Consider the following 27,970-nt stretch of genomic DNA (forward strand, 5'->3'; position numbering starts at 1 on the left):
GTTAGTCAACATTTCTGTTTGTGTTTCGATAAAATTGTCGATAAAGCTATAGTTTCGGCTCATGGCTCGCGTCTGTTATCACAATAATTGGTGTAATAATAACTTACAAAATGTTGCAACATCGTATAAAATATGCTCAATCGTGTTGCTAAAAACGTATATGCTTAATGATTTTATGCTCAATCGTGCTCTCCCGACGAACACAAACACATTGAAAATGTTGTGATCTGCTTAATTAGATTGAAGTACATTAATATACATTAATAACTATATATCTTTTCAGTAAATTTCTAATCCATTTTTTAATAATGTATTTACTATTTACATTAAAATAAATCAATCCGTACAAAGTTTTTATTTGTAGGGAATCTTAATAATAACATATTCGTATTCTAATTTCAAAGTGTGATTGAATACTACAATTTTAAATATATTTTTTTTAAATACGCTTGTTCACTTTTAATTCAGCATAGATACAAAACTACAGCAATTACTATACAAATGTTTTTATTCTTTTTTTGTTATTTTTAATTAATGAATGATATGCGTATAGTATATGAAAAATTGAACACTAAACAGTAAACAAGATGGTATTACAAGCAAAAGATCCATCAAAAAATCTTGCACCATTGACAATAGTCGATGACTCGAATTCGGCCGATGTTCCGAATTTGAAAGGTGACTGGCATAACATTTTTGTATTAGTATTGCTGTACACAATGCAAGGCATAGCAGGTTTGGGATTATCTGTAGGAATTCCGGCACTTTTGCAAATCAACAAAAATGTGACTTATAAAGACCAGGTGGGTATAAATGATGATTTAATTTTAACAATTATAAAATGTTCGAACTTTCGAAATAAATAATGTAGTATAATACTGTTGATGGAATTTCATATTTCACCAGAATAACAAAGACGTTATTTTTTTTGTTTTAGGCTTTATTTAGTATGGTTACATGGCCTTTTAATTTAAAAATGATGTGGGCACCATTAGTAGATGCGTTATATGTACAAAAGATTGGAAGACGAAAATCTTGGCTAATACCAGTTCAATATTTAATCGGTTTGTATTGTGTACTGTGTATTCTAAATATTGTTATAATATTGTTCATCGCCTATGATAAGTATTAGACATGTAATGTGCTATAAATTTGTGTGAAATTACAGTTAGTCAGCTATATTGTAAATTATTTGGTCAATTTTTAAAGTGGTTATTGTATAAAATTTATATTCTTTTTTCTGTTTTAAATGTGATATCAGAGTTTCTTTACCATTGTGTCTGATTCCACGCCATTTGTTTTATTGTAACATAATATGCATCACATTATTCTCTATTAGTGTTGGTCATGTTATACTACGTTCTTTCCGTGAGATTATATTTTGTCAATAATTTAATGTTATTTTGTAGGTACACTAGGTACAGTTTATGTAATAAATATTTTAAATAAGTAATGATGATATTAATTAAATCCATGAACCATAAAAATAAAAATGTAATATAATATAGTAAACAAAATATATAGATTTATATCTGAAATGGAATATAAGTGTTAGATTATAGATAAAAAATTACAATTTCTGCAAATTATTTATGTTTATTGTGACTAAAGAGCAATTGTTTAGGATTGGTAAAAAATTATAATTTATTAAGCTTTATTATACATTTGTAAAATATGTATTGTACACTTTATAAATATTTATATAGTTATAATTCATAACAAACACGATACACACTTACCCTAACCCTAGGTAAAAGTAATCATGATTGATTTATTAAATATTAATTAAAAAATTAAAATTTTTTATTTTGGTAATAATTTAAATTTTAATGTTATTTTGTAGATACAGTTTATGTAATAAATATTTTAAATAAGTAAAAATGATATTAATTAAAACTGCAAATCATAAAAATAAAAATATAATATAAAATAATAATGAAAATATGCATTTTAACTTTTTTTTATGATTTAACAATTTAAAAAAATAAGAATCATGCAAATTTAAAATTATTTTATTTCCAATAATAAGTTTTATAAATAGTATTAAATAAATTTGCTTATTTTATGTATATGAATATAAATGTATTGTACACATTTTAAATATCTATATTGTTATAATTCATAACAAACACGATTGTCATTTAAAGCTGAGAATAACTTATTTAACACAAAATAAGTTATCTGATATTTAATATTTTTGAAGTATTGGAATTATTGTCTGTTTGAAAACTATTGTGATTAAAACCGAAAATTCAATATTAAAATCATTAAAATATATTTTTTATATATTTTACTAACATAGAAGTTGAGGGCATTGTCTTATGTAAAACTTTGTGTTGAACAGGAGGATGCTTTATTTATATGGGCAAAAATATTGATGAGTGGTTGCCAGAAACAGGAAAACCTGACATACTGAAAATGTTTTACTTGATTTTCTTCGTTTCAATTTTGGTAGCTACACAGGATATAGTCGTTGACGCTTGGGCACTAACAATGCTAAAGAAGTTTGTGTTATTATTACTCATTTTATTAATTTGAATATAAATAGTAAAATAATTTGGATTTTTATATAATATACCTACAGGAATAACGTGGTATATGCATCAACTTGCAATGCAGTGGGCGTATTGTCGGGTATAATGATTAGCTCTTTATTTCTCACTGTGTTCACATCAGAAGATTTTTGTAACAAGTATCTTCGATTTGCACCGGCTACAGGAGGAGTAGTGACCAAGGCATGTAAGTAAATGAAAGAACACTTATAATAAAAAAAGAACTCATGTTATCATTTCTTTTTGATTGGTTAATGTAAACCTTTTTTTTATACAATTTTCTATTTTATTTAAAAATAAAATGTAGGTAATAGTATAATACTATAATACTATAAAGAATTCAATATTCTTATTAGGTATTAAATTAGACAGGTTAACTGAAAGCTCAAATATGGATTTACTTTATTACACCACTCACCTCAATATTTACAATGCATAGTGTTTACTCACGTTAATTTTTATATTTTAAGGTTCTTTTAAGGTATACGAGTATTTACCTAATAAATTTCTTAATAAAACTTTAAACAGTGAATTTTGTGATTTTCAAAAATAATTAATTATAATTCAACCTAGAGTTAAATTTTGATAATTTACTTATTGTATAATTATTATTAGTTGAAGTGAAAAAGATATAAATATCTATATATTATAAATTAAAACAAATAATAAAATATAATATGCTTTAATACCTTACACTATGTAACTTAATTTACGTATTTTTGAAGTGAGTGTACTATAGTATTGATAATAGAAATATACATATAGTAAATAATTAGTGGTATTCAATAAAACTTAGAACATGAAGTTTGACCTATTATATGAACTGTATAGTTAAATAGATTATTCAATGCAGCACTTTCAAGGATTATTAGTTTATTTTTAATTTAACTAGGAACATTATTCGTTATCAACTAAGTTTTCTGTAGATTAGAAATGCTTTTACCAATTTTATAATTAAAAAATTTAGTACAAGACAAATGTATAATATTCCCAATACATTTTTGAAGCACGGCTTATTAACAGATTAATTTTTTTAAGATTTTACATAAATTGTGTATTTTAAATTTTCACTTTTAAAAATAAAATAATACATTACATAGTGATTGGTATTGGCAAAATAATATATAATTACCTACATATTTTCTGAAACTCTAATAGGTCCTATAGACTATAGATACATAAATTGATTTTCAGGAATTTACTGAATTATTTATAGGAAGACACAATAGAATTATGTTTGGGTAGTTTATATTAATATGACTAGGTATACGAGTATATATTTAGTTATAGGTTTGTTATAAGTATTATTATTTTTGTTTTCATTTATAAAATATTTTACACTGATAAAATAATATACATTTATTACATTAAAAAAAAATACTAATTAAATTTCGATTTGATTTCACATAAAAAACAAAAAACTTGACTTAAATGCACGCCAGTAGTTATATAAAACATTAATATCAAACGAACACAATTAACTAAATAACAAACTAATGTTTAGTTTGTACATTTTTTATGTGAACTTATGACTTCTGACTCAAGGGTAATTTCAAAAAATTTAATCTATATGTATAAAACCTAAACTTTTTAAAACAGAATCCTTCGTACAATTACTAATATCCTACTATATATTTCTATTATCACTCAACACGCAGAATAAATAAACATTATTTATGAAGAATCAAAAACATACTATCATAGATTGTAATTACTTATGACACTATAAACAATTGTAAAATAGACTCAGGCTATCTTATTCTAACGCCTTTATACTTAATCTTTTCACTTTAACAATTCCTGAATACCATGCGTGAAGACTAAAAAGGAAGTGGAGTAGATATTTTCTTAACTAGTAACTAATAAGTAAAAAATAAATACCTATACAAAAAAGTAGTGCAATTTACCTGGCTTTTCCTCACGCGTTTTCATGTAGATAATCTTGATAATCTTGTAGCACATATTTTTATTGTACCCTAGAACACAGATTTTTTTTTTTTTTACATAAATGGTATTATTTAAGTCAATTAACTTAAACTAAAATTACTAGTATATGGTAATATACTTACAAGTAAACACTTTGATTTTGTTAGGTTTAAACATTGGTCAAGATTGATTTAATGAAACTAGTCACACTCACACATAAATACATTTTTTTACGTACCTATATTTGATCATATAAAAATCTCTTGGCTTTCGCTATAATTAGTTTAAACATAATATTTTAGTTTGAAAAATTAAATTATAATTCATATTCGTGAGTTGGATTAGTTAAATTTTTTTATTTTACTTTACGTAAACACTATATTATTATATTATGTTTACTTAATAGTCACTTCAATAATTTTTAATATGTTAAACAAACCTAATTGTAATAGTTTCTATATTCATAAAATCTAAGATGAACTTTTATTACCTTATTTTTCTATTCTAAACCAGACCTGGAAAATAAAGATAATATAAATATTAACAGCTAAAATGGAAATCTAAACTTAACCAACCAAAATACATAACCAAGTTTAACTTATTATACAAGTTATAATGGGTTAATTAACCCACTAGTATATTAAATGGCTAAAATGATTGAGTTTAAGTTAACAATTTTTTTAATTAAATAAATAGAAAATTATGTATATTGATATTAATACATTAAAATTTACAAAAATGTCAACCCTCTATATTATCATGCTTAGTAATATCTACTATTACTAATAAATGACAATAATAATTATTAATTACTTAAGTAGTAAGATTAGTATAATTCATTTTACAGCAATTTCATAGTTAACTTTTAATTTTATCCAGATTTATTTTATTTTTGGGCTGTCTTGTTTATTTTAATATCAACATTGATTGCCATCTTCAAAAAAGAAAAAGATAACAGGTTAGAGAACAACTACGTACAGCTCAACATTATTCAAAATTATTTACTGGTATTAGATATTTTAAAGACACCTAGTATCTGGGTATTGTCAATTGCGTTGTTGACAACGGAGGTAAATAGTAATATTTAATCTATAACTTTTGACCACATATTCCAAATGACCACATAAAACATGTTTAGTTATATTAACTCAGCACTTCGAAATTTCAAACTAGGTCAATATTGTATCCACAAAAAAAGTTCACAGTTATTCTTAATAATATGCAGACCAGTTATTTTGAAGTGTACCTACGTCTAAATTTCCAATAAAAAAGTTATTTGTTTAGACCTCATTCTGAAATTTATAATCTTGCAAATTTTTACTAACCACTTAATTACTGATTTTTAATGGTAAATTAAAAACAGCAAAATCAATATTTTTTACATTCCAACATTAATACAATTTTTTTGCTAATCTTATGTCAAAAATGTTGTTTTTTTAAAAACATTTCTTGACGTAATTAACACAAGAAGTATGAATTAGATATATTTAGACTAAAATTCACATTTATAAATATATACATATAATTAATATAGTATATACTATATATATGTAGTCGAGCCATAATTTACATACAAGGTCAAAAAGGGATGTAAATAACAGCGACCCTAGAAATGGTGTATGGAATACTTAAGATTTTGTAATAATTTAAAAAAAAAACATGTGACCATGATCATTTTTTTTTTCATATACAAGGTAATTCTAAATTTCTTTTTTTTTGATAGTTATTTCAAAATCATTCTTTAATGTTCAATTTTAAGATTTTTATAACTATTTTTATTTTTAAATAAAGCTCGAAGTATCTGTTTAAACTAAAAATCAATACAACAATTATACTTAAATTTATTTAAAAGTATATATTACAAATTAAAAATATTTAATTCATGTGATGATCTTGGTTCAATACAATATTTACTTACCGGCAATAGGTATATTTATAATTATAATGAAAAACCTACATGTAATGTCCTAATGACAAAATGTGTAATATTAACATTGGTGTATGTGGTAATTAAAAATCCTCTGGAAAATACACATATAAAGTTTATTTGTTAATTATTATTTTATCGAATGATTAAAGATTGGATTTGCTGCAGCTGACCAAAGTTTGTTGATTTTAAAACTCATTGATGCCGGATTACCAAAAGACATTGTTATGGTTATAATCTCATCAATGTATATAGTTAAGATTATTACTCCAATCCTCTTATCAAAATACACTTCAGGACCAAAACCAATGAGCGTATACTTAAAAGTAACACCATTCAGGTAAGTATATTTCTAAATACTGTCTTGGAAATTATACAGAATTACGACTTCATGAAAAAAAAAAAATAATAATGGTTTTCTTATCGGATTCTGTCATCTTGATTTAGTTTTGTTCTAATGCTAGTATTCCATAATTTCAACCTATGTTATAACTAATTAGAAATTTAATTTAAGATAGGTATAGTATTTTTTTAAATTATCTCATACAATAATATATTTTTTAACTTAAATTATTTTAAATAATATTTCAGAATTATTTGGAGCATTACGTTTGTTATATTTATATATTATACAACAAAATTCACTACAACTAATGGAAAAATAGATTTTCCGATATATTATTATGTAATATTAATATTTTTATTCATAATAAATAATGTGAGTTAACAATATAAAGCACTATCTTGTTTCAAATAAAGGAAATATTATATTAAAATTAATTGTGTGCCATAAATATTTTTTAAAATTTAAGAATAAATGAAAAAAATCGTTTATATTAAAAATGTTTAATTTATTCCAAATAGTTTAATTGGTAGGTATACATTATAAATTAATATTTCCTTAAAAAATATAATTAATATTCATCAATTCATATTAATATAACGTTCAAATATATAATTTATATTTTATAGAGTTTACTCATAACTACGAAAGTGGCTAAATTTACTTTGTTCAATCGGATAAGTGATCCTCGTTACGGCGGTACTTATATGACATTATGGAACACTCTTTCATATTTTAGTATGTTTTCGTCGACTACAATTGCGATATTTCTGATCGATATTTTAACATTCAAAGAATGTTCATCAGATTATAATAATGATTGTTCTACACCAAATCTAAGCAACGTAAGATATTCATACATAATTAATTAAAGGAAAAATGTAGGTATACAAAAATAATAATAACATTGAACTGTTTATTTTTTTATTGATTACCCATAAATAATAAATAAACATATTTTAAGTGTTTTTTTATGCTTTTAATCTAACATTTTGCATTTATATAGACGATACATTTTTTTATTCAACTAAATTTTTATGAGTAAAATTGTGGCTTATTTTGCTGTTGTTTTAAGTTGAGGGTCAACAGTGTGGTCAGTCGACTTGCCATGTAGAATGAACTTAAAAAGTGATATTTGTCCTATATTCGAGCAATACAATAACAACCACCAAGGATTTAGTCAATTTTTTTAAATTGTATTTAATGCTTTCGTGGTTTCAACTTAATTTAATTGATAAAAAAATCAATTGATAAACCAAATTTAAATCTAATATTAATATTTTCTTTCTTCGTTACAGACTTGTAAATCTAATGGTACCTCCATAATAATATATAAACACATTGTGGGTGTTATTTTTATGTTATTATCTATCATTTTCAATTTATATAGAAGGTCTATTATTTTATTCAATTTAATTTGTATCAAAGTAATATGATGAGTCATATAATGACTTATTTTATTAAAATTTAAGCGTCTGCAACTGCGTGAACAGTTGACGTGTCATATAGAGAACATGATTACTGATTAGGTTACATTTTTTCCTATATTTGAGCAATACAATAGCAATCACCAATGATTAAGTCAATTTTTTTTTGATTTTATTTAGTGATTTCATTTTATTAACATGATTAATTTATGAAGTAGTAAATTGATTACTTAAATTCTAATTTAATATTTATTTGTTTTTTCTTCGTTACAGACTTGTAAATCTAATGGAGGTAGTTGTACTGTAAAGGTTGACGGTTATTACACTGAATCAGCTCTGTTTATATTGTTTGGGATTGGATGGTACTATATTTTCAAAAACACTCTTATAAATGTTCAAGCTAAGAGCTCTTCTCATTGGATGGTCAATGTGGAGGTTAATAAAGTGATGAGAAATGAAATAACTAAGTAAAAAATGGATGAAACTTCATAGTGAAAGTTATTGTTTTGCACTTGAATGAAAAGATTAGTATAGGTTTATCTATAATAATATTAATTTTTCATTATTTTATCATAATATAGTATACCATTATATATTATTATATTCTTAATTATTGACTTTTCACAAAGTTACAATAATTATTAATCTATTTATTTGTGTTAAATTTATTAATTAAGCTAATATTAATTGCGGTTTATCAAACTTTTACTTAGCATAAGATAAATAATTTATTTGTAAAAACAATATTAAATTATCATTACTTAATTTATATTAATTTTTTAATCGACGTACATTTATTTTATAATGCGTTTTAAATAAATGATTTTTTAATTATTTAATACAAACAGTATAAGTAAAAATTGTATAAAAAGTGAAAACTAATTTTAATGTTCTTTATAATGGCTCACACTCTGATTTTCACTTACATTTACTGAAATAGTTACCTTTTTAAAATAGTTATTTACACATTTTTCTTCTTCTAAAACTGCTGGTTTAATATCCATCATCTAATCAATGAGCTTGAGAAATCAATCCATGATTTTCTCATTAGTTGTTTATAAAGGCGAAAAATGGTAGTGAACGATTAAAAATGTTTTTCAGTATTTTAAATCAAAACTTTAACAATTTTTTTTATAAAATTTACCTGAATTCACAAATTATTTATAGTTAAAAATCTGTACAGTTTTTAATTTTCATATCTATGTTTTGAAAAATTATCACATGGTTAAATATACGTTTTTCTTTACAAAAATTATAAAAATAAATTGTACAGAACTCCACAATTATGTTTCTGTTTGTTAAAATTTCAAATTTTCCCAAAATTGAACATTCACACAATAGTAATAATCCGGTGATATTGAATTGAGTCCGTGCTGCTTTTATGTGTTTGAATTAAGTGCAGCTTATTATCTTAATATCTTTGAATTGAGTTCGTATAGATAAAATGTTAAAACTACCTACCGATGGTGACCTTGAACTTTGCACATCATATTATAGCAGGGATTCAATTCAACGGGAGATTGTAAACTCTGCCAGAATACCGGTCAAGATAAAAAGGTATTAAAAGGTCTAATATAAACTCCACCAGTTTTTTTTCCTACTTGTAATGGGTAATAGGTGTATGTAAACTATACCAGTTTTGAAATTTGAAATAATAAAAAAAAAAAAAAATTACTGCAGTGTTACCGGATGCTATAAATAGGTACACTCATTGGAGTAATACAAGACTTAGAATATTTACAAATTGTATCACATCATTTTAGTTTACATATAATATATGACTTACTTAAATATATATTTTTGGATTATTTTGTATTACGATTATTTATTAAGATTTTTTTACTATAATTTAAGTATTTAATATTTTAATGTGAAGGATTATTAATTATTATTATGAATTTATAAAACATATGATTTTAAATTATTAGGCACCTATTATGATATTTTTTACTATGATTTAAATATTTAATATGAACGATATGATATACTATATTATAATTTTTTTTTAATAATATATCATATTAATTTTATACTACTACTTGATTTTCTTCACTGGCGGAGTTTACATGAACTCAATTTTATCTGATTTTTTTCAGTGGCGGAGTTTACATGCGCCCAATTCAACGTCAGCCTAATAATTAAGTATTGATCAAATGATTTTAGTTTGTTTTTGAAGTAATTCAAAAAGTGTTAATAATAAAATGAAATACTTCATTATTACTTAAATACTCTTATTTTAAAGTTAATGGAATTTTTAATATATGTGGACTAATGTTAAGCTATTTATATAAGTATTTACATTTTTCAGGTTTGTTAATGGTTTTTTACAAACAATTTTAGACTTATTCAAAATGCTTAATAATTGATAAATGTAGCTGAAATACAAAACGTAAATATAAATACGTTAAAATGTTAATGAAATATATAATTGTCGAGTGAACGAAAGAATGATGAATGATGAAAAATGTATTTTAAATTGTTTACATTATGATATAACAAATTTATGTTTCGTTTCTTTGAGTGATATATATTTATTTTATTTCAAATCGATACATAATTTAGTATTATACGAAAATTGGTCACACAGAAATAACTAGGTATACTGATATTATTGAAAATTTTATCTATTCATTGAAACCAGGACTCAAAAAGTATTTTGGTGACCAGGTTTGTGGAATATTGTTTTGGACTTGCAGCCCGTTATACAGTATCTACTGTAAGTACCTGTTTTTAACTTTACAGGTTAACTGTCACGTGTACGGTGTACCATAAATGGTACACTGTTGCATTGTCAAGCAATTCATACCAATTATTATAATATTTGTCCACTACTCCATACCGTTAAACTAACCATTAAAATGTTGAAAATTATAAATAATTATAATAATAATAATTGTTAGAATTATAATCATTATAGATAATGCGCGTTAGCGTAATAATATTATTTACTTATTATGTCTAATTTGACATTGACAATTAACAGTTTATGAAATTGTATCCATTGCAATAATAAAATAAAATAATTATAAGTGTGGTCAGTGATTGTTGACTTATTTTTATTTTAGTTCGAGCAACGTTAAACAAACGCTAATATTTGGGATTAGTATAGATATTATAAATTATGTTTAAGATTCTAAACGGAGTGATGAATGTATTGATTCTACAATGATATTGTGTTTTCTCTTGTGTCTGTGTACACTATAACTTGTTGAAATAATGATTTAGTTTAAAATTTCATAAGTAGTTCTTATTGAATGTCATTGTTGCATAATAGAGGTCAAAAGTAAGATATTTCAAGCAATTTTAAAAAAACAGTGACTGAAAAACGGGATTTTTTACACAAAACTAATTTTCGACAAAAAAGATATTTTTGTATTGTTGTAACATAAAAACGAATCACTGTAAATATTTGAATTTTTCACAAAATGTTTAAATTAGCGTTATTTATACACTGTTAAATTTCAAAATATAATCTTTTGAGCTATTTATAGATAATTTAAATTGTTATCTATTTTATTTTTAATTTATGTCACCGTACCGATTAGTCATTAGTGAACATACACGCTGAGTTACACCAAAATTAAAATTGATGATTACTTTGACAGTACACGTTAGTTAAGTATTACCTATTGGGATATGTGTGGAATTAATAACACTATAATAATATTAACTATATAAAAAATGTATTATTTTTGTAAAAAAAAAACATATGTTTTTAGTTATGCAAAATTAATTACTATAATTTATTTTTAAAGACCCGTATAAACATAATTAGTCAGTTAAAAATGAATATAAAAAAATATTATTAATAAAATTAAATATAAGGTACGAAATAATCGTAAATACGTACATAGATACTGATTTCAGTACATTTTACTAACTCCTGATTATAAATATTAAGTTAAATAATAACGTTTCAATTTGATTTAAATAGAAATAGAAATGGAATCCGAGGCCCTCGGTATAGCTACCAAACATGGACATTTTATTATTTATATATTTATCAAAAGAACAAGATAATGTAAAAATGCAAAATAATATAGGAGTAAAGAATATATTATTTAGATATATAAAATACTTAATGTGTATTTTTATAATTGTACAACATATTCAGAATAAAAAAATATATTTTGTTGAATAACTTCGCCAAGAAGAAGGAAAATCTGCTTATACTACACGTTATACTCCATAAAACATATTATAATAGGTAGGTATATGTACAAAGACCGGGGTCAGTTAATTAAACGGCAAGTTTTATTATACAGGTAGCAAGAAGTGTGAAACCGGCGGATAGATAGGAACACAAACACATTGAAAATGTTATCATCTGCTTAATTAGATTGAAGTATATTAATACAAGGTTGAACATTCTAATAACTATATCATATTTATTAATGCAGATTACCGTTTGAGAAAATTTTTAATCTATTTCCAAATAATTTATTTACATTAAAATAAATCAATTCGTACAACATTCTTATTCGTAGGCCAATTTAAAATTTAAATTAAAATAAAAACCTAAAAAATTCATCGTATAAATTATTAAATTTATTTATTTATAATACATCATAATCATGGTTATAATTAATCGATTTAATTTGTAATACGTATACTGCTATAATCATTATATAAATACATACATATCTTATTAACATAATATTAATATTGTGATTTAAGAGTATCATTGAATTTTACAATTTTGAATATTTTTTTCTAAAACATGTTTGTTCACTTTTAATTCAGTATAGATACAAAACTACAGCAATTACTATACAAACGTTTTTATTCTTTTTAGTTATTCAGCGTTATGCGTATAGTGTGTGAAAAAGTGAACACTAAACAGTAAACATGACGGTTAGTAATAATGAGTAAGTAATAATGATATTAATATTAAAGCCATAAACCATAAAAATAAATATTTAATATAATAAAATAATGAAAATATACAGGTTTATATCTGAAATGGAATATAAGTGTTAGATTATAGATAAAAAATTACAATTTCTACAAATTATTTATGTTTATTATGACTAGAGAGCAATTGTTTAGGATTGGTAAAAAATTATAATTTATTAAACTTTATTGTGTTTTTATGTGTAAAATATGTATTGCTCACATTCTAAATATTTATGTAGTTATAATTCATAACAATCATAACAAACACGATTGTCATTTAAATAAGAAAATAAATTATTTAACACAAAATAAGATATCTGATATTTTCTGGTATTTTTGAAGTTTTGGAATTATTGTCTGATTATTGTCTGTTTGAAAACTATTGTGATGAAAACCAAAAATTCAATTTTAAAATCATTAAAATATATTTGTATGTATTTTTCTAACATAAAAGTTAAGGACAATGTCTTATGTAGGTATACTGTTTGTGTTGAACATGAGGATGTTTTATTTATATGGACAAAAATATTGATGAATGGTTGTCAGAAAGAAACGAGAAAGTCAGACGTACTGAAATTGTTTTACGTAGTTTTCTTCATAAAACTTAGATAGCCACGCAGGATATAGTCGTCGACACTTGGGCACTAACAACGCTAAAGAAGTTAGTTTAATTATTTCTTAATTTATTGATTTGAATATAAATAATAAAATAATTTCGATTTAGATATATTATAGGAATAATGTGGGATATGTGTCAACTTGTAAGGCAGTGAGCTTACTATCGGGCATAATTATTAGCTCCTTATTTCTCACTGTGTTCACATCAGAAGATTTTTGTAACAAGTATCTACGATTTGCACCGGCTACAGGAGAAATAGTGACCAAGACATGTAAGTAAATAAAAGAATAATACTTATTATAAAAATCTCATGTTATTTTTCCTTTGTGATTGATTAATGTAAAACCTATTTTTTAACACAATTTTCTAGTTTTTTTTTTAAAATATGAAATGTTGTTGATAATGTAATAATGAATATAATATTCTAATTTTTAAGTTAATCAGGTTACCCGAAAACTCAAATATAAATTTACTTTATTGCACCCCTCACCTTAATAATTGCCATGCATAGTGTTTACTCGCGTTATTTTTTTATATTTTAAGGTTCATTTAAGTTTTGTTTACCTTATAAATTACTTATCAAAACTTTAAATAGTGAGTTTTGTGATTTTTAAAAATATGGTTAACCTAGAGTTACATTTTGAGTATAAAAATTTTCTTATTGTAATTATTAATTGAAGTAAACAAGATATAAATATGTATATATAAATTAAAACAAATAATAAAATGTAATGTGCTTTACTACCTATGAAGGAATTCATAATATATTTTAATGTTGCATAATAGGTATAAACATTATGTTGCTAAATTTACATATTTTGGAAATGGATATACAATATAGTATTCATAATAGTAGGTAGTATTTAGTAAACAATAAGTTGTACCCGATACAACCTTGAACATGAAGTATGATCTATCATATTAATTATAGTTAATACCTTATTATTATATAATAGGAGCATTTTCAAGGATTATTGAATTATTTATATTTTACTTAATTCACACAAATGGCACATTATTCGTTATCAACGAAGTTTTCTAAATCCACATAAGGAATTCTTTTACCAATTTAACAATTAGGAAAATATTGTAAAGGACAAATATATACATGTACCTAATATTTCTATTAAATTTTGGGAAACACGGTATGTTAACAGTATTATTTTTTAAGATTTTACTTAAACTGTCTTTATTAAATGTTTACTTTTAAATAATAACAATACAAAACATAGTGATTGGGTACTGTGAAATAATATGTATACATTGTACCTACATATTTTATGTGACTCTAATAGGCTCTATAGACAATAGATAAATTAATTTTTAAGAATTCACTAAATTACATACACAAATACACAACTTTTATTATACATATTTTTTTCTATTAACTAGATCTGAAATATATAAATATTTAATATTTACAGTTAAAATGGTTATTTATTTATTTATTAACATTAACTGTAACAAATTACGGGAGAAGCCCTTTAATAAAGAATATATATTAATTATCTAGAACATCCAAAAACATAAAGAAAAAATAATAATTCATAGGTAAACGTTATTTAAGCTTAATTTAAATTTATAACCAAGTACAACACATTACCAAGTTTAATTTACTATACAACTTATAATGGGTTAATTAGTTAAGACCTAGTATATTTAACCGTTGATATAGTTGAGTTTAAACTTACAATTCTCTATACTAAATAAATAGACAATTATATTTATTTGCAATTATATAATTTAAATATATACTGTTATTAGAATATTAAAATGTACACAAATGTCCATTGTTCATCCTTCATATTATCATGGTTAGTAATAGGTAATAGGTATCTACTATTACTGATAATAATAATTATTGATTACCTACTAAGTAGTACGATAAGTTATTATTCATTTTATATCATTTTCATAGTAAACTTTCAAATTTATACAGATTTATTGTATTGTCGGGCCGTCCTATTTATTTTAATATCAACATTGATTGCCATCTTCAAAAAAGAAAAGAATAACAGGTTATAGAACAACTTCGTACAGCTCATTATTATTCAAAATTATTCTCTGATTTGGGATATTTTTAAGATATCTTGTATCTGGATATTGGCGATTGCGTTGTTGACAATGGATAGGTAATAGACAATAGTAATATTTAAGCTATAACTTTTGACCATATATTCCAAATGACCACGTAAACATATTTAGTTAAATTAATTCAAAACTTCGAAATTTTAAACTAGATAAATACCGTATCCACAAAAAAGTTCACAGTTATATTTAATAATATGCAGAACAGTTATTTTGAAGTGTATGTCTAAATTTCCAATAAAAAAGTTATGTCTAAAAATATTGTATTTTTTTTTTTTAAATATTTCTTAAAGTAAATAACATATGTATGAATAAAAAATATTTAGACTAAAATTCGCATATATATATATGATAATATTTTAATCTCGAGCCATAATTTACATACCAAGTCAAAAATGGGATGTAACACTAACAGCGACTCCAGAAATTGTATATGAAACACTTGACATTTTGTAATTATTTCAAAAAAACATGTGACCATGATAATTTTTTTTCACTTACAAGATAACTCTAAATTTCTTTTTATTAATAGGTTATTTCAAAATCATATTTAACGTGAAATTTTAAGACATTTATTACACTTTTTTTTTTTTAACAAAACTTGAAGTTTAAGTTGAAAAATAGTAAATAATATGTCAATAATACATTTTTTTTTAATTTAAATCTATAAATTACAAATGAAAAATATTGGATTATAATTATTCAATTCATAGAGTTATCTCTGTTCAATACAATATTTCTTATTAATTTTTATCTTATTAGTTATTAACTTTAGGTATAAGTGTATAACTATAATTATAGGTAATGAATAACTTATTATATGCAAAGTTCTAACGACCAATCTACTAATGGCATTATTGTATGTCGTATGTGGTCATTTCTGTAACAAAATCGTCTGAAAAGTACACATATATACAGTTTATTTGTTAATTATTAATTTTATCGAATGATTAAAGATTGGATTTGCTGCCACTAATCAAAGTTTGATAATTTTAAAACTCATTGATGTCGGATTACCAAAAGACATTGTTATGGTTATAATTTCATCAATGTACATAGTAAACATTATTTCTCCAATTATCCTAACAAAATACACTTCATGATCTAAACCAATGAGCGTATACTTAAATTTTACACCCTTCAAGTAAGTAAGTAAGTATACTTTTTAATAATTTTTTGGAAATTATGCAGGACGATTAATACGTCATATGTTCATGACAAAACCAATAAAAATGGTCTTCTTGTCGCATTATAACATATTGATTTATTTCTGTTCTAATGCTGGAATCCCATAGTTTCGACCTATTATACCAACTAATTAAAACTTTAATTTAAGATAATAATATGCATATTATTTTTTTAAATTCCTTTATAAAATGATATATTTTTTAATTTTAATTATTTGAAATATTTATTTTAGAATAATTTGGAGCATTACGTAAGTTATATTTATATATTATATAACAAAATTCACTACAACTAATGGAAAAATAGATTTTCCGATATACTACTATGTAATATAAGTATTTATATTCATAATAGATTACGTAAGTTAATAATATTGAGCACTATTTTGTTTTAAATAAAGGAAATATTATGTTAAAATTAATTTTGTGCAATAATCAGTTTTTAAAATTTAAGAATAAATAAGAAGAATCGTTCATAAGAAAAATGTTTAATAAGTATACATTTTCAATAAATATTTTCTTAAAAAATAAAAATATTAATTAATACATATTGACATTACGTTCAATTATATAATTGATATATTATAGAGTTTACTCACAACTATGAGAGTGGCTAAAGTGGCTTGGTTCAATCGGATAAGTGATCCTCGTTTTGGTGGTACTTATATGACATTATTGAATACACTTTCATTTATTAGTATGTATTGGTTGACTACAATTGCGATTTTCATGATGGATTTTTTAACATTCAAAGAATGTTCATTAGATTATTAGAACAATTGTTCTACATCAAATCTAAACAAAGTAAGATATTCATACAAAATTAATTAAAGGGGAAACGAATACCAAAATAATAATAACATTGCACTGATAATTTTTTATTGATTAATAAATTATATACAAACACATTGTGGGTGTTATTTTTATGTTATTATCTATCATTTTCCATTTATATAGAAGGTCTATTATTTTATTCAATTTAATTTATATTGTTGTATATGCATATAGAAATATATATATGTATGGTAGGCTTACGTGTACAGGGCATGTGTATACAGCATAAGAAAATATTGAATGAGGGTATATCGGTAGTGTGACCGAGTCGGTTCCCACGATGGCCTACGCGACCGTTCCGACCAAGTCAGCGCATTCCAAAGGCCATGGACGAGCCGTTGCTACGGCCCCGTCGGGTGGCAGGGCAGTCGTGAACGGTCTATCGAGTGTGTAACTAGGACGTTACGGAGCAGAACCTCTTACAGAACCTCTCGCTAATTGTATACAGACCATCATATATATTTAGTATTAATAGTACATTTAATTTAAAAGTATAAATTGTGTGTGTAGTAATAAATTAGTAATATTAACTATGATCAAGTGTATTTGATTTTATTTACGTAATTAGCAACTTAATTAAATTCCGTACGACGGTGTGTAGCACAACAATATCAAAGTATTATGATGAGTCATACAATGATTTATTTTTCTGTTGCTTCAAGTTAAGCGTCTGCAACTGCGTGAACAGTTGACGTGATATGTAGAGAACATGATTAGGTTACATTTTTTTCTGTATTTGAGCAATACAATAACAATCACCAATGATTAAGTCAATTTTTTTAGATTTTATTTAGTGATTTCATTTTATTAACATGATTAATTTATGAAGTAGTAAATTGATTACTTAAATTCTAATTTAATATTCATTTGTTTTTTCTTCGTTACAGACTTGTAAATCTAATGGAGGTAGTTGTACTGTAAAGGTTGACGGTTATTACACTGAATCAGCTCTGTTTATACTGTTTGGGATTGGATGGTACTACATATATTTTCAAAAAAACTCTTATAAATGTTCAAGTTAAGAGCTTTTCTCATTGGATGGTCAATGTGGAGAATAATAAAGTGATGAGAAATGAAATAACTAAGTAAAAAATGGTTGAAAATTCATAATGAAAGTTATTATTATGTACATTGATTTATTATTATACGTCTAATAATTAATTTTAATTTTTCGATATTTTTTCATAATATAATATAATATCATTGTATATCATTATGATTGTAATTGTTTTGTACCGTGCCTTGTAGAGTGCGGACTGTATTTTTTGGTTGCCGTGCGTTCGCTTGTGGTGTTCGCTGTGTTATTTCCGTACGCTTCAACTGTGCAAAATCTGCCCTTGGTGGGTCTTACTACAGTAGTCACGTAGGCAAATAGGTCCCAAAATGTTCAAGTCTGCCCTGGGTGGGTCTTGCTACAGCTAGGTGCCGTATATTCAGAACGTCCCGAAACCACGCAAGTCTGCCTGGGTGGGTCTTGCTACGGTCGAGGTAGGACTGAATACTGACTGATTTTGTGTTCCGCACTGGTATTTATAGGCGGCGGCAATGTGTAATCGCCGAAGCCGCCCGCGTTTGTCTTGTGATTGGTTATTGCGGTCGTAACTACGCCCTCCGTGACCTGTGATTCGTTAAAGCTCTTGCAGCCACGTCCACCGTAGACTGTGATTCGTTGGCGTCTGAAGATACGCGAACCCTGGCCTGTGATTGGCTAAAGCGCGCGAATATACGCGTACTCTGGCCTGTGATTCGCTAAAGCGCGTAGGTGCGTCCCCGTTCTGTCATAGAACACGGAACCGGCCGTTTTGTAAAGTGTGGCACCATAGCCAGCGTACAGACCCGGGCTCCTCCGGCGCAGAGCGTGAGGGTCGCCGAACGTTTTGTCTTTGCTCACCGTGAGCCCTTATGCCGTTACTGATGTAATGAACATTTATGACACAGTACATAGATTCGGCCCCTTACAGTCGGCGGGAGGTTAGTAGCTCACCTGTACGTCTCCCGACGCGCGACGTCAAACGTTCCCGTTGCAGCGTTTTATTCGCGGCGATCGACCAGACAGAGTGCCGACTGACTGTAATCCGAATCTCATGCTGTTGTGCAACGTATTTTGGCCAACGGCCCGGTACAAAATAATATATATGTTAAACAGAGAATATACCTATATATTTGTGGAGAAACATATAATACTTATCGGGGAATACGACGACGCGTGGCGCGAACAGTTATTATATCTAATTAAAACATTTTAAACCCTGGAGTTGTTTTAGTATGCTTCATTTATATGAGTAACAATATCGATGATTGGTTTACAAAAACGCGAAACCGGACATACTAAAAGTAGTAATTGTAGTTTTCTTAGCGCAAATCTTAGCTGCCACATACGATATAGTACCTAGTCAAAGGTTGGGCATTGACAATGTTGAAGAAGTTGGTGTTATTGTTAACTTTTTTGATTTCCATTATAAATTAAATATATGTATATATTTAATTTTGATACTTCACAGGAATAACTTTGGCTATGCGTCTACTTGCAATGCAACGGGTGAAGGGATGGGCATAATGATAAGTTCTGCGTTTTCTGTCTTATTGACGTTAGAAGACTTAAGCAACGAGTACTTGCGGATCAGGTTAAACATACGAGGGCTTTTCACTTTGTGGATCACCGGGAACAACCGATGGAACACTGGATGCTATGACACAGCCTCCGACGAGCTGACCACAGCAGTCGATGTCGACGAAAGCGCCGTCGAGTACACCAGTGTGACAGTCAGATTAATTATTAATTTTTGTGACGACTGAAATGAAACTAATTTAGAATTTAAAATAATTTTGTAGATACTTGAGTATTTAAAACTACTGCTGATTTCTCCAACATTTAATACTTTAATTTGGTGAAGTTCTAACCAAACTTCATTCCCAAATTTATCATCAGTTGAAATGAAATATCTAGGTATTCCTGCACTCGTCCGTTTGCTCTAAGCGCATGTTCTCAAAAGCAGGAAAAAATGTTACCAAGGGGAGATATAGTCTTGGTCCTGTATCTGTAGAAAAATTAGGATTTCTACATTATAAAATATAATTATTAATTAATGATAATATATTTTAAAAATAAATAACAAATATGTATTATGTATATTTCTATTTTTAATTTTATTTTTTTCTTATGAATTATGAACTATTAAACTATTATTATGTATTGAGTATCTATCTGAAAAAAAATTATCTAAATTTATTGTAAATACAGTTGCTTAGAATTAAAAGTTGAAATGTATAATAGGTAATACGAAAACATAAAATATAGTAATAGTAAATTAAGATAATCATCATCAATGTTGATTGAAAAATCAATTCTTCTTATTGAATTCAGCGTCCAATTCTCTTAAAGTTTTTATTGCATAGAACCAAAGAAATTCATTCCTTTGATTAACTGAAAAAAATAGTGAGATAGAGAATATGTGTAAATTGTCAATAGATTATTTTATAATTAATTGAAATTTGAAAGCAATTTTAAAATACTTATAAGTTATAATAACAATAGTAATCATGAATAAGATTTTATTTAAATGAAAAAAATTAAAATAATTTTGAATAACAAAATAACGAGTGACGAACTGATGACACCGTACACTATTGTCCGAACTTCCGAAGCATAAGGAATTAAGGACTACGAAAGTTATTGAAAAGATGCCAGGAAACTGAGCGTTTTTTTATATGTATTACAATGAAAAGATAGTTAGAAGCCAGACAAAGAAACTTGAAATACAATAAAAATCATTAACAGCGAAGAATCAACTATATATAAAATATAAATGATAAATTAAAGAAACCGTTAAATATAAGATTTAAAAAAAAATTTAACTCAAATTATAATTTTAATAAATCAATTCTATGCAAAGTTACCATATTATATCTTGTCGGAAAAAACAAAACTATTAAAGTGACACTAAACTATATGAATAATTCTGAATAGAAACTCAAACATCGTCACATCGATATATTCAAATTTGTTTATAATAATGCAGTTAATTCCTAAAAGGTTAACCTGAGTTTTAGTGGCATAACATAAATCATTTCGCTTCCAGAATTTTTCAGATATCCTAGGTCTAAAAATGCCAAAGATCACAGAATCTAAACAATGACCAGCACTAGATTCATGAAGCTCCAGTGAGAAAATTGCAAAAGTCATTGGCTTTGCCATAACAAACCCTTATAGTCCATCAAATAACACTGATAATCTATGGCTCGGATCGCCATCATCTGCCGTGGTGATTCAGCTTACTTATTATGTATATTGTAAATAAAATCATCTTCTAAACAAACCCACCTTATTTTGCGATTTGCGATGACACAAGTTTTCTAAATCACGTTCACACTTTTTGTAAAACCTAAGCACTATCATCCATAGAAAATATAATAAAGAGAACGACCAAAAGATTCAAAACGCAGAATTTAACATCAATAGTGAAATATTATTTTTTTTTTTTCATCATTAGTTGACATGCAGAAAAATATAGTTAAATACTGCGTTTATCTATGGAACTTTAAATAGCAAAATATTATGAAAAACCAAATGAGAGAAATAATATTCAGTTGAAAACTTCTTAACAAGAAAGTAGTTACCTATATTAAATGAGATTTAAATGGCCACATTAAGATTTCTCGTGGATATCTAATGACAAAAAATTAAACCTCCAATATATCTATATTCTATACCCATCATTCAATTAACAAAACATAAATACCTGAAAATATGTTTAAGACAATATTGGAACATCTTTATAGATGTTAACAATTTTGAAGTCAAACATAAAAATAAAATATTCATATTTTAACTTAAAAATCAGCTTAATTTAAATAATATTCTTACAGTGGTTTAAAAAAGCTTTATAACTTTTTATTAAATCTGGAAACAAATATTGTACAGTTAAATATGATATAAACACTTTAAAGTCTCAACTATTTGTAAATAGTGTGTTTATTTTAGACATTAATGAAATTAAAATATTGTAGACACAATAATTATTTAGTTGTAATTACAATTACGTCGAACATTGAAAATTTAAATAATACGAGTATGTTGAAAATATCAGTTTATTATTGTTGCTTACCTAGGTATATAATTTAATTTAAGAGTTTAGAAAACAAATATTTTTAACTGTTATAGTCTTGATTTTACATTAGTATGTTAATGATTGTATTCTATCATAGTTTAAAGGTTTACTATTTAGAACACAAAATTAAATTAGAATTATTATTTATAAGTTGTAAGATAAGTTTATTGTTACATTCAGTTACTATAAAATATTATAACATAAACATTACCTTTTTTCATTGGATCTAGATAAAAAAATCGATAATAATTAATTAGCATTTGTCGATTTATATAAGTATGGATTTATTAGGTTTTGGATATATCGTAAAAATACAGTATTTAAATTAATACATTTTTTACTGGACTATAACTTTATGTATACAAACCAGCAGTTTATTTATGCTTTAGCAAATTAAAATTTTGTTTATAAGATAACGTAGTGGTACATTTGAGTAGGCATTACTTAAAACGTTTTTGCAACTATACATAATATTTTAGTTTCGGTGGAGTGCTCGAGTGATACTTCGAAGTCCCAGTGTTGATTGTGATGTTAAGACCTAGATGGCTAGTCAATACTCTCACTCTTAATTGTAATTTACAGACACTATTCTAATTTCGAGTGATAAATTATCATTCAATTGATATGCACAAAAATTATAGTTATCAAATTCACAAATGTCGATACGTTTCTTGAACGAAGCTATATTAGTAAAAAATACGTAGAAAAAAAAATACCTCACACACATTGGCACATTGATTATAATAAAATGATTCAATTGCTGATAACGTGTTTTATTGTTGATTGAGACAGGATATGGTAACATTAAGTATACTTTTGAATAAGTTCAATAAAACATTATATTTAATAATTATTATTAAATATGACAATAAAAATAGTAACAACCGTATAGCGCAAAGAACAAGATACAACGTCAATAATATGGGTGTGGACACATACGACGACATACCATACACATCCAACGCGGCGATCGCGACGCAAAGCTGAGTAATAACTAAAAATAAGGAAGAGTTGTCAAGTGAATAACGCTCTGCTGTATAGTAGGTCACTTTAATGGATGAATTAAATTTGATTTCAATGTTAGGTATCATTGTATACGAAAAATAATTTTGAACGGAGATGATTTGTCAGCTTAGCAAATATTTTTCGGTGGATGGTGTAAAAGGTGGTTTATTTTAATAATAACCTGAATATCCCAAAATGCAAGTTCTTTTATTATTATAAAAATTTAAAATTCAAAGTATCTGAATTTTTTAACCTTTTTAATAAATACTATTATTTTGACGTATTTTGTAAAAGTTTGAACTTTAAACTCTTATAAAAAAAAGCGTTTAATACTTTGTATTAAATTTTTAAGTTTTTCTGGGCATCCAAAATGTTTACGAAATTCATATCGGTTACTCTGTAGCTTAACCTAATGAACCAATTGACTTGAAACTTGCACAAATAGTTCAGTTTAGTATGTAGATATTTCTGTGAAAAATTTAAGTTTATCGGAGGATTACAGCTTGAATAATTTGCTAAAGTATTATCATAGCGAAACGCTATTTATTTAACAATACCACAATAGTAATGTTTATATTATGTAGGGGCGCCGCGCTGAATTATCTGGCTGCCCGGATATCCTCCTCCATGCAACGGGCTTGCGCTTTGCAGGCTCTGTCGTAATTATTGTCAAATACGTCGATTTCGTCTTGCGTGTGAGAGTGTAACGAAACTTATAGTAGACCGACACTCGGCAGTAATGCACTAAATTAAATAATTGTACAAATGTTTTCCTACGTCACAGATGCGTGATTGTGTTAGTCTGCGTCTACCAGATGTTTTCTGCATATACATTATAAATACCGTCTACCTATAATAATTAATATAGTATATAGTGTAATACTCTAAATTTTTGCTTCAGCAATTTAGCATTGATTTGTAAACTCCAACAAAATAATCCCATCACCACCTTAAAGAATTTACTATATTATCCTGGATTATAATTTATATTTAAAAAAATGAGTGATATCTCATCAAAAATACTCCGTTTAAAAACATAGCTAAGTAAAAAAAAAAATCACTTAAATTACAAAAGTTGTGATATCAAAAAGTGGCTAAGTAATTTCATGAATTTATTAATATAAAAGTATTTATAACTATTTGTTTTTAATGTATTGTATTTATTTAATACAATTAATTTTACTCAGCTTGGTGGATACTAGTAAGATGCATTGAAATAACTATTTCAATACAATATAAGTAACTACCTATATTGTTCTCTAGTTTAATTATGATAGTAATATGCAAAATAATGCGAACATCTATGTTGAAATAAAGACATATGCACTTGGTATCTCAGTTCTAATGTCATGAATAATGTAGCCACATCAAGCTAAGTAAAATTATTTGTATTAAATAAATACACTATATTAAATGAAAACTGTTATAAATACTTTTATATTAATGAGTTCATGAAATTAATTAGTCACTTTTTGATATCACAACTTTTGTAATTTAAGTGATTTTTTTTTTCTTAGCGATATTTTTACAAGGAGTGTTTTTGATGAAATTTATGGCTACAGGACAAAAATCAATATTATCACACCCACTGTATGATTACACTACATCACTGAGATAGGTAAGAATACGTTAAGTACTACTTAGTATATTAACTATATTACTAAGTATATCTATCTCAGTACACTACATTAAGTAAAATCACAAAGATAACTTATAGTTATTCCGTTTACAGACATAGATATAATGTGAAATATACAATAAAGAAAATAGGATAAACTGGAGATATGTACTGTCGGTATAATTGGATTGATTACCGGTGTAAATGGAATAATAATAATAATAATAATAAATATGATATTTAATATGTTGCACGATTTTCAAGCGCTAATTGGGGATAACACTGATTGATTTTAACTCCCGTCTCAGAGAAATAATCAAAAATCTAATTTATGTATATATATAAAAAAAAAAAAAAAAAAATTCTAAAATGAATACTGAAAACCTACTACTCATACTAATTTGAATGTATCTATATATCAACTAAAATGTATTTATCTATGAGTTATATTTTCATTATCTAGTACAACTTATTAGTGTAAGTAGGTACCTATTTTATTATTTGTAAGTATATATAAATATAATGAAAATATTTAAATTTAACTCTCATTTTATATAATATAATAATTATAGAATAATTCAGATACATAATATAATACTTAATACAAATAATACTATACATATAATATAATTACATACAAATTTATATATATTTATATTTAAAGCTTATGTAGTTTAATATACATACCTCTATGTTCTACCGGTAAATTCAAATCGTGATCTAATTCACCTAAAAAAATACTCAATATAGTATACCATGCGTTGGAAGTTATTTATAATATATATGTTTTTAGTCATAATGTGCATAGTGAAGTATACAAACCATTGAATCCTAAATTCTCTAATGGTTCTGATAAATTATAATTAAATATTTAAATTATAAATATATCAATATAATTAATTAATTATATACATGAATGTTTTATCATAAAAAGTTAAATTCTGGTAATAATAGTAGCTCGTTTATGTGTATATCGATAGGGTGATTTTCTCATACTCAATTTATAAAAACAATGATATAAAAATACTATAAATTCAGAAATAAAAATGAAATTAAGATTTAAATTAATGTAGCTAAAAATACACATTGAGGCTAAATCTCAATTACTAAACTTTAAAAATTGTATATTAAGCTACCTAAATAAATACGTAAATAATTGCTTGAATAAAAATAATTATGAACATGAATTGGTAATTTATATTCTCATTTTCCCAATGATGCCAAATAATTTTTCATAAATGCTTTAGTAGTACAAAAATATTTATTTTCGTTTAAAATAAAATTACCTTGGGTTAAATTAACTTGAATCAAGAGACCAAGGTCGAGTTTTAGATCAATTAGGCTTTGATATACAATTTCCTAGTTTATTGGGTTCTTTAGATTTTTTTCTGATTACATATTCAATTATACATTATTACAGTTATAATAAGAGTGTGTAGAAATTTAAAAAAATAATTATTTATATTTTGTGATGACTTTTTACAAAATTTTTAGTAAAAAATAATAATGATATATTAAATTATTTAATGCCTATTGACAAATTTATTTTGAAACAACTAAAATGACTTTGATAAAAACGGAAAAGGTTGATTTTGGGCAAAATTTGTTCCACCCATTAGAACACATCGCCTTACCCTACACTTGAGAATCAGAAAATTAATGAGCTTCAAAATAAATTTCTGTGCATTGCATTGTATACCTTAGGAAATCTTCATCCCCCCTTTCATAATTGTGGACATGTCAAATGTTAGGCCTATACTCCTTGAAAAAAGCGTATGAACTTTAGGATTTGATTTAAAGCCATTCAAAGTTTAAGTAAAATAAATCATTATTTTTTATATTATTAAAATATATTTCCAATAGAACTTACTAACTGCTGTGCTAGCTAAAAACAAAATAACACATTTATAATAATCAATAAACTTAAAAAAAATAATATTAAAAAATAAATATCTCAAGATTATTAAATATAAATTACACTAAATTGTATTAAATTATTAATTACATAATATCGCAATAACTGAGGAAATACTTGGGGTTGCGAATACACTATCGAAAATATAATAAGTTGTTAAAAACATCATAAATAATCTATATTTCAAAATAGCCATTTTTATTATTTAAGTATTTATAAATTGTAAAAATATAGTATGCGACTAAGTTCTAACGCTTAAGAAACGATAATGAAATACAAATTTCATGAAATAAATACTATTATATTTATTTTATTGTTTACATAATATAATGAATTATGTTTGTTTAACTATTCGCTAAGTGTGTAATCAGCTGGCGAAAAATTTATTATAGTTTCGAAAAAAAAAATCCGGCGGAGTAGAATTGCGCGCATTATACCTTTTTAGGTATAATAGGTATACAATTGGGCGCAGTGCCAGAATGACAAAAGACAAAATTTGAATTACTTAAAGGCGTACAATTGCAC

General features: G+C 25.4%; 2 protein-coding genes across 11 annotated transcripts; one reads left to right on the forward strand and one right to left on the reverse strand.

Moving 5' to 3' along the window:
- On the forward strand, positions 1-20,931 carry LOC114119261 (acetyl-coenzyme A transporter 1-like). 7 transcript variants are annotated; one of them, XR_007604761.1, is made up of 10 exons: positions 19-803; positions 938-1,064; positions 2,345-2,504; positions 2,585-2,739; positions 5,358-5,548; positions 6,558-6,745; positions 6,997-7,123; positions 7,378-7,593; positions 18,687-20,562; positions 20,632-20,931. XR_007604761.1 is itself a non-coding variant. In XM_050202731.1 (9 exons), the coding sequence occupies exons 1-9, from the start codon at positions 588-590 to the stop codon at positions 8,182-8,184; spliced, it is 1,518 nt and encodes a 505-aa protein (XP_050058688.1). In that variant the 5' UTR covers positions 1-587; the 3' UTR covers positions 8,185-8,199. The 7 variants fall into 7 exon arrangements, 5 of the variants coding, with proteins under 5 accessions (XP_050058688.1, XP_050058689.1, XP_050058690.1 ...); XR_007604762.1 differs by having other exon boundaries at positions 18,687-20,223; positions 20,301-20,931; XM_050202731.1 differs by lacking the exons at positions 18,687-20,562; positions 20,632-20,931 and adding an exon at positions 8,047-8,199 and having other exon boundaries at positions 1-803.
- LOC114119247 (uncharacterized) lies at positions 20,923-27,729 on the reverse strand. 4 transcript variants are annotated; one of them, XM_050202736.1, is made up of 7 exons: positions 27,536-27,728; positions 27,401-27,415; positions 26,353-26,379; positions 26,218-26,259; positions 23,119-23,133; positions 22,664-22,699; positions 20,923-21,223 (listed from the first exon to the last, which is right to left on the reverse strand). In XM_050202736.1, the coding sequence occupies exons 1-7, from the start codon at positions 27,639-27,641 to the stop codon at positions 21,141-21,143; spliced, it is 324 nt and encodes a 107-aa protein (XP_050058693.1). In that variant the 5' UTR covers positions 27,642-27,728; the 3' UTR covers positions 20,923-21,140. The 4 variants fall into 4 exon arrangements, with proteins under 4 accessions (XP_050058693.1, XP_050058694.1, XP_050058695.1 ...); XM_050202737.1 differs by lacking the exon at positions 26,353-26,379 and having other exon boundaries at positions 27,536-27,729; XM_050202738.1 differs by lacking the exons at positions 26,353-26,379; positions 27,401-27,415.
- Between the last annotated feature and the right edge of the window lie 241 nt (positions 27,730-27,970).

Source organism: Aphis gossypii, chromosome 3, assembly GCF_020184175.1.
Source record: "Aphis gossypii isolate Hap1 chromosome 3, ASM2018417v2, whole genome shotgun sequence".
NCBI lineage: Eukaryota > Metazoa > Arthropoda > Insecta > Hemiptera > Aphididae > Aphis > Aphis gossypii.

What these genes read in the sequence shown, in the direction of transcription:
- LOC114119261 (XM_050202730.1), top strand. Translation starts at nt 588, where the DNA reads ATGGTATTACAAGCAAAAGATCCATCAAAAAATCTTGCACCATTGACA. An exon ending in TTGCGTTGTTGACAACGGAG is followed by an intron (nt 5,549 to 6,557) that starts GTAAATAGTAAT and finishes GAATGATTAAAG; the next exon opens with ATTGGATTTGCTGCAGCTGA. An exon ending in TTTTATTCATAATAAATAAT is followed by an intron (nt 7,124 to 7,377) that starts GTGAGTTAACAA and finishes TATATTTTATAG; the next exon opens with AGTTTACTCATAACTACGAA.
- LOC114119247 (XM_050202736.1), bottom strand. Translation starts at nt 27,641, where the DNA reads ATGGCTATTTTGAAATATAGATTATTTATGATGTTTTTAACAACTTAT. An exon ending in AGAGAATTTAGGATTCAATG is followed by an intron (nt 26,260 to 26,352) that starts GTTTGTATACTT and finishes GTATTTTTTTAG; the next exon opens with GTGAATTAGATCACGATTTG. An exon ending in TAAAGCTTTTTTAAACCACT is followed by an intron (nt 21,224 to 22,663) that starts GTAAGAATATTA and finishes TATTTTTTTCAG; the next exon opens with TTAATCAAAGGAATGAATTT.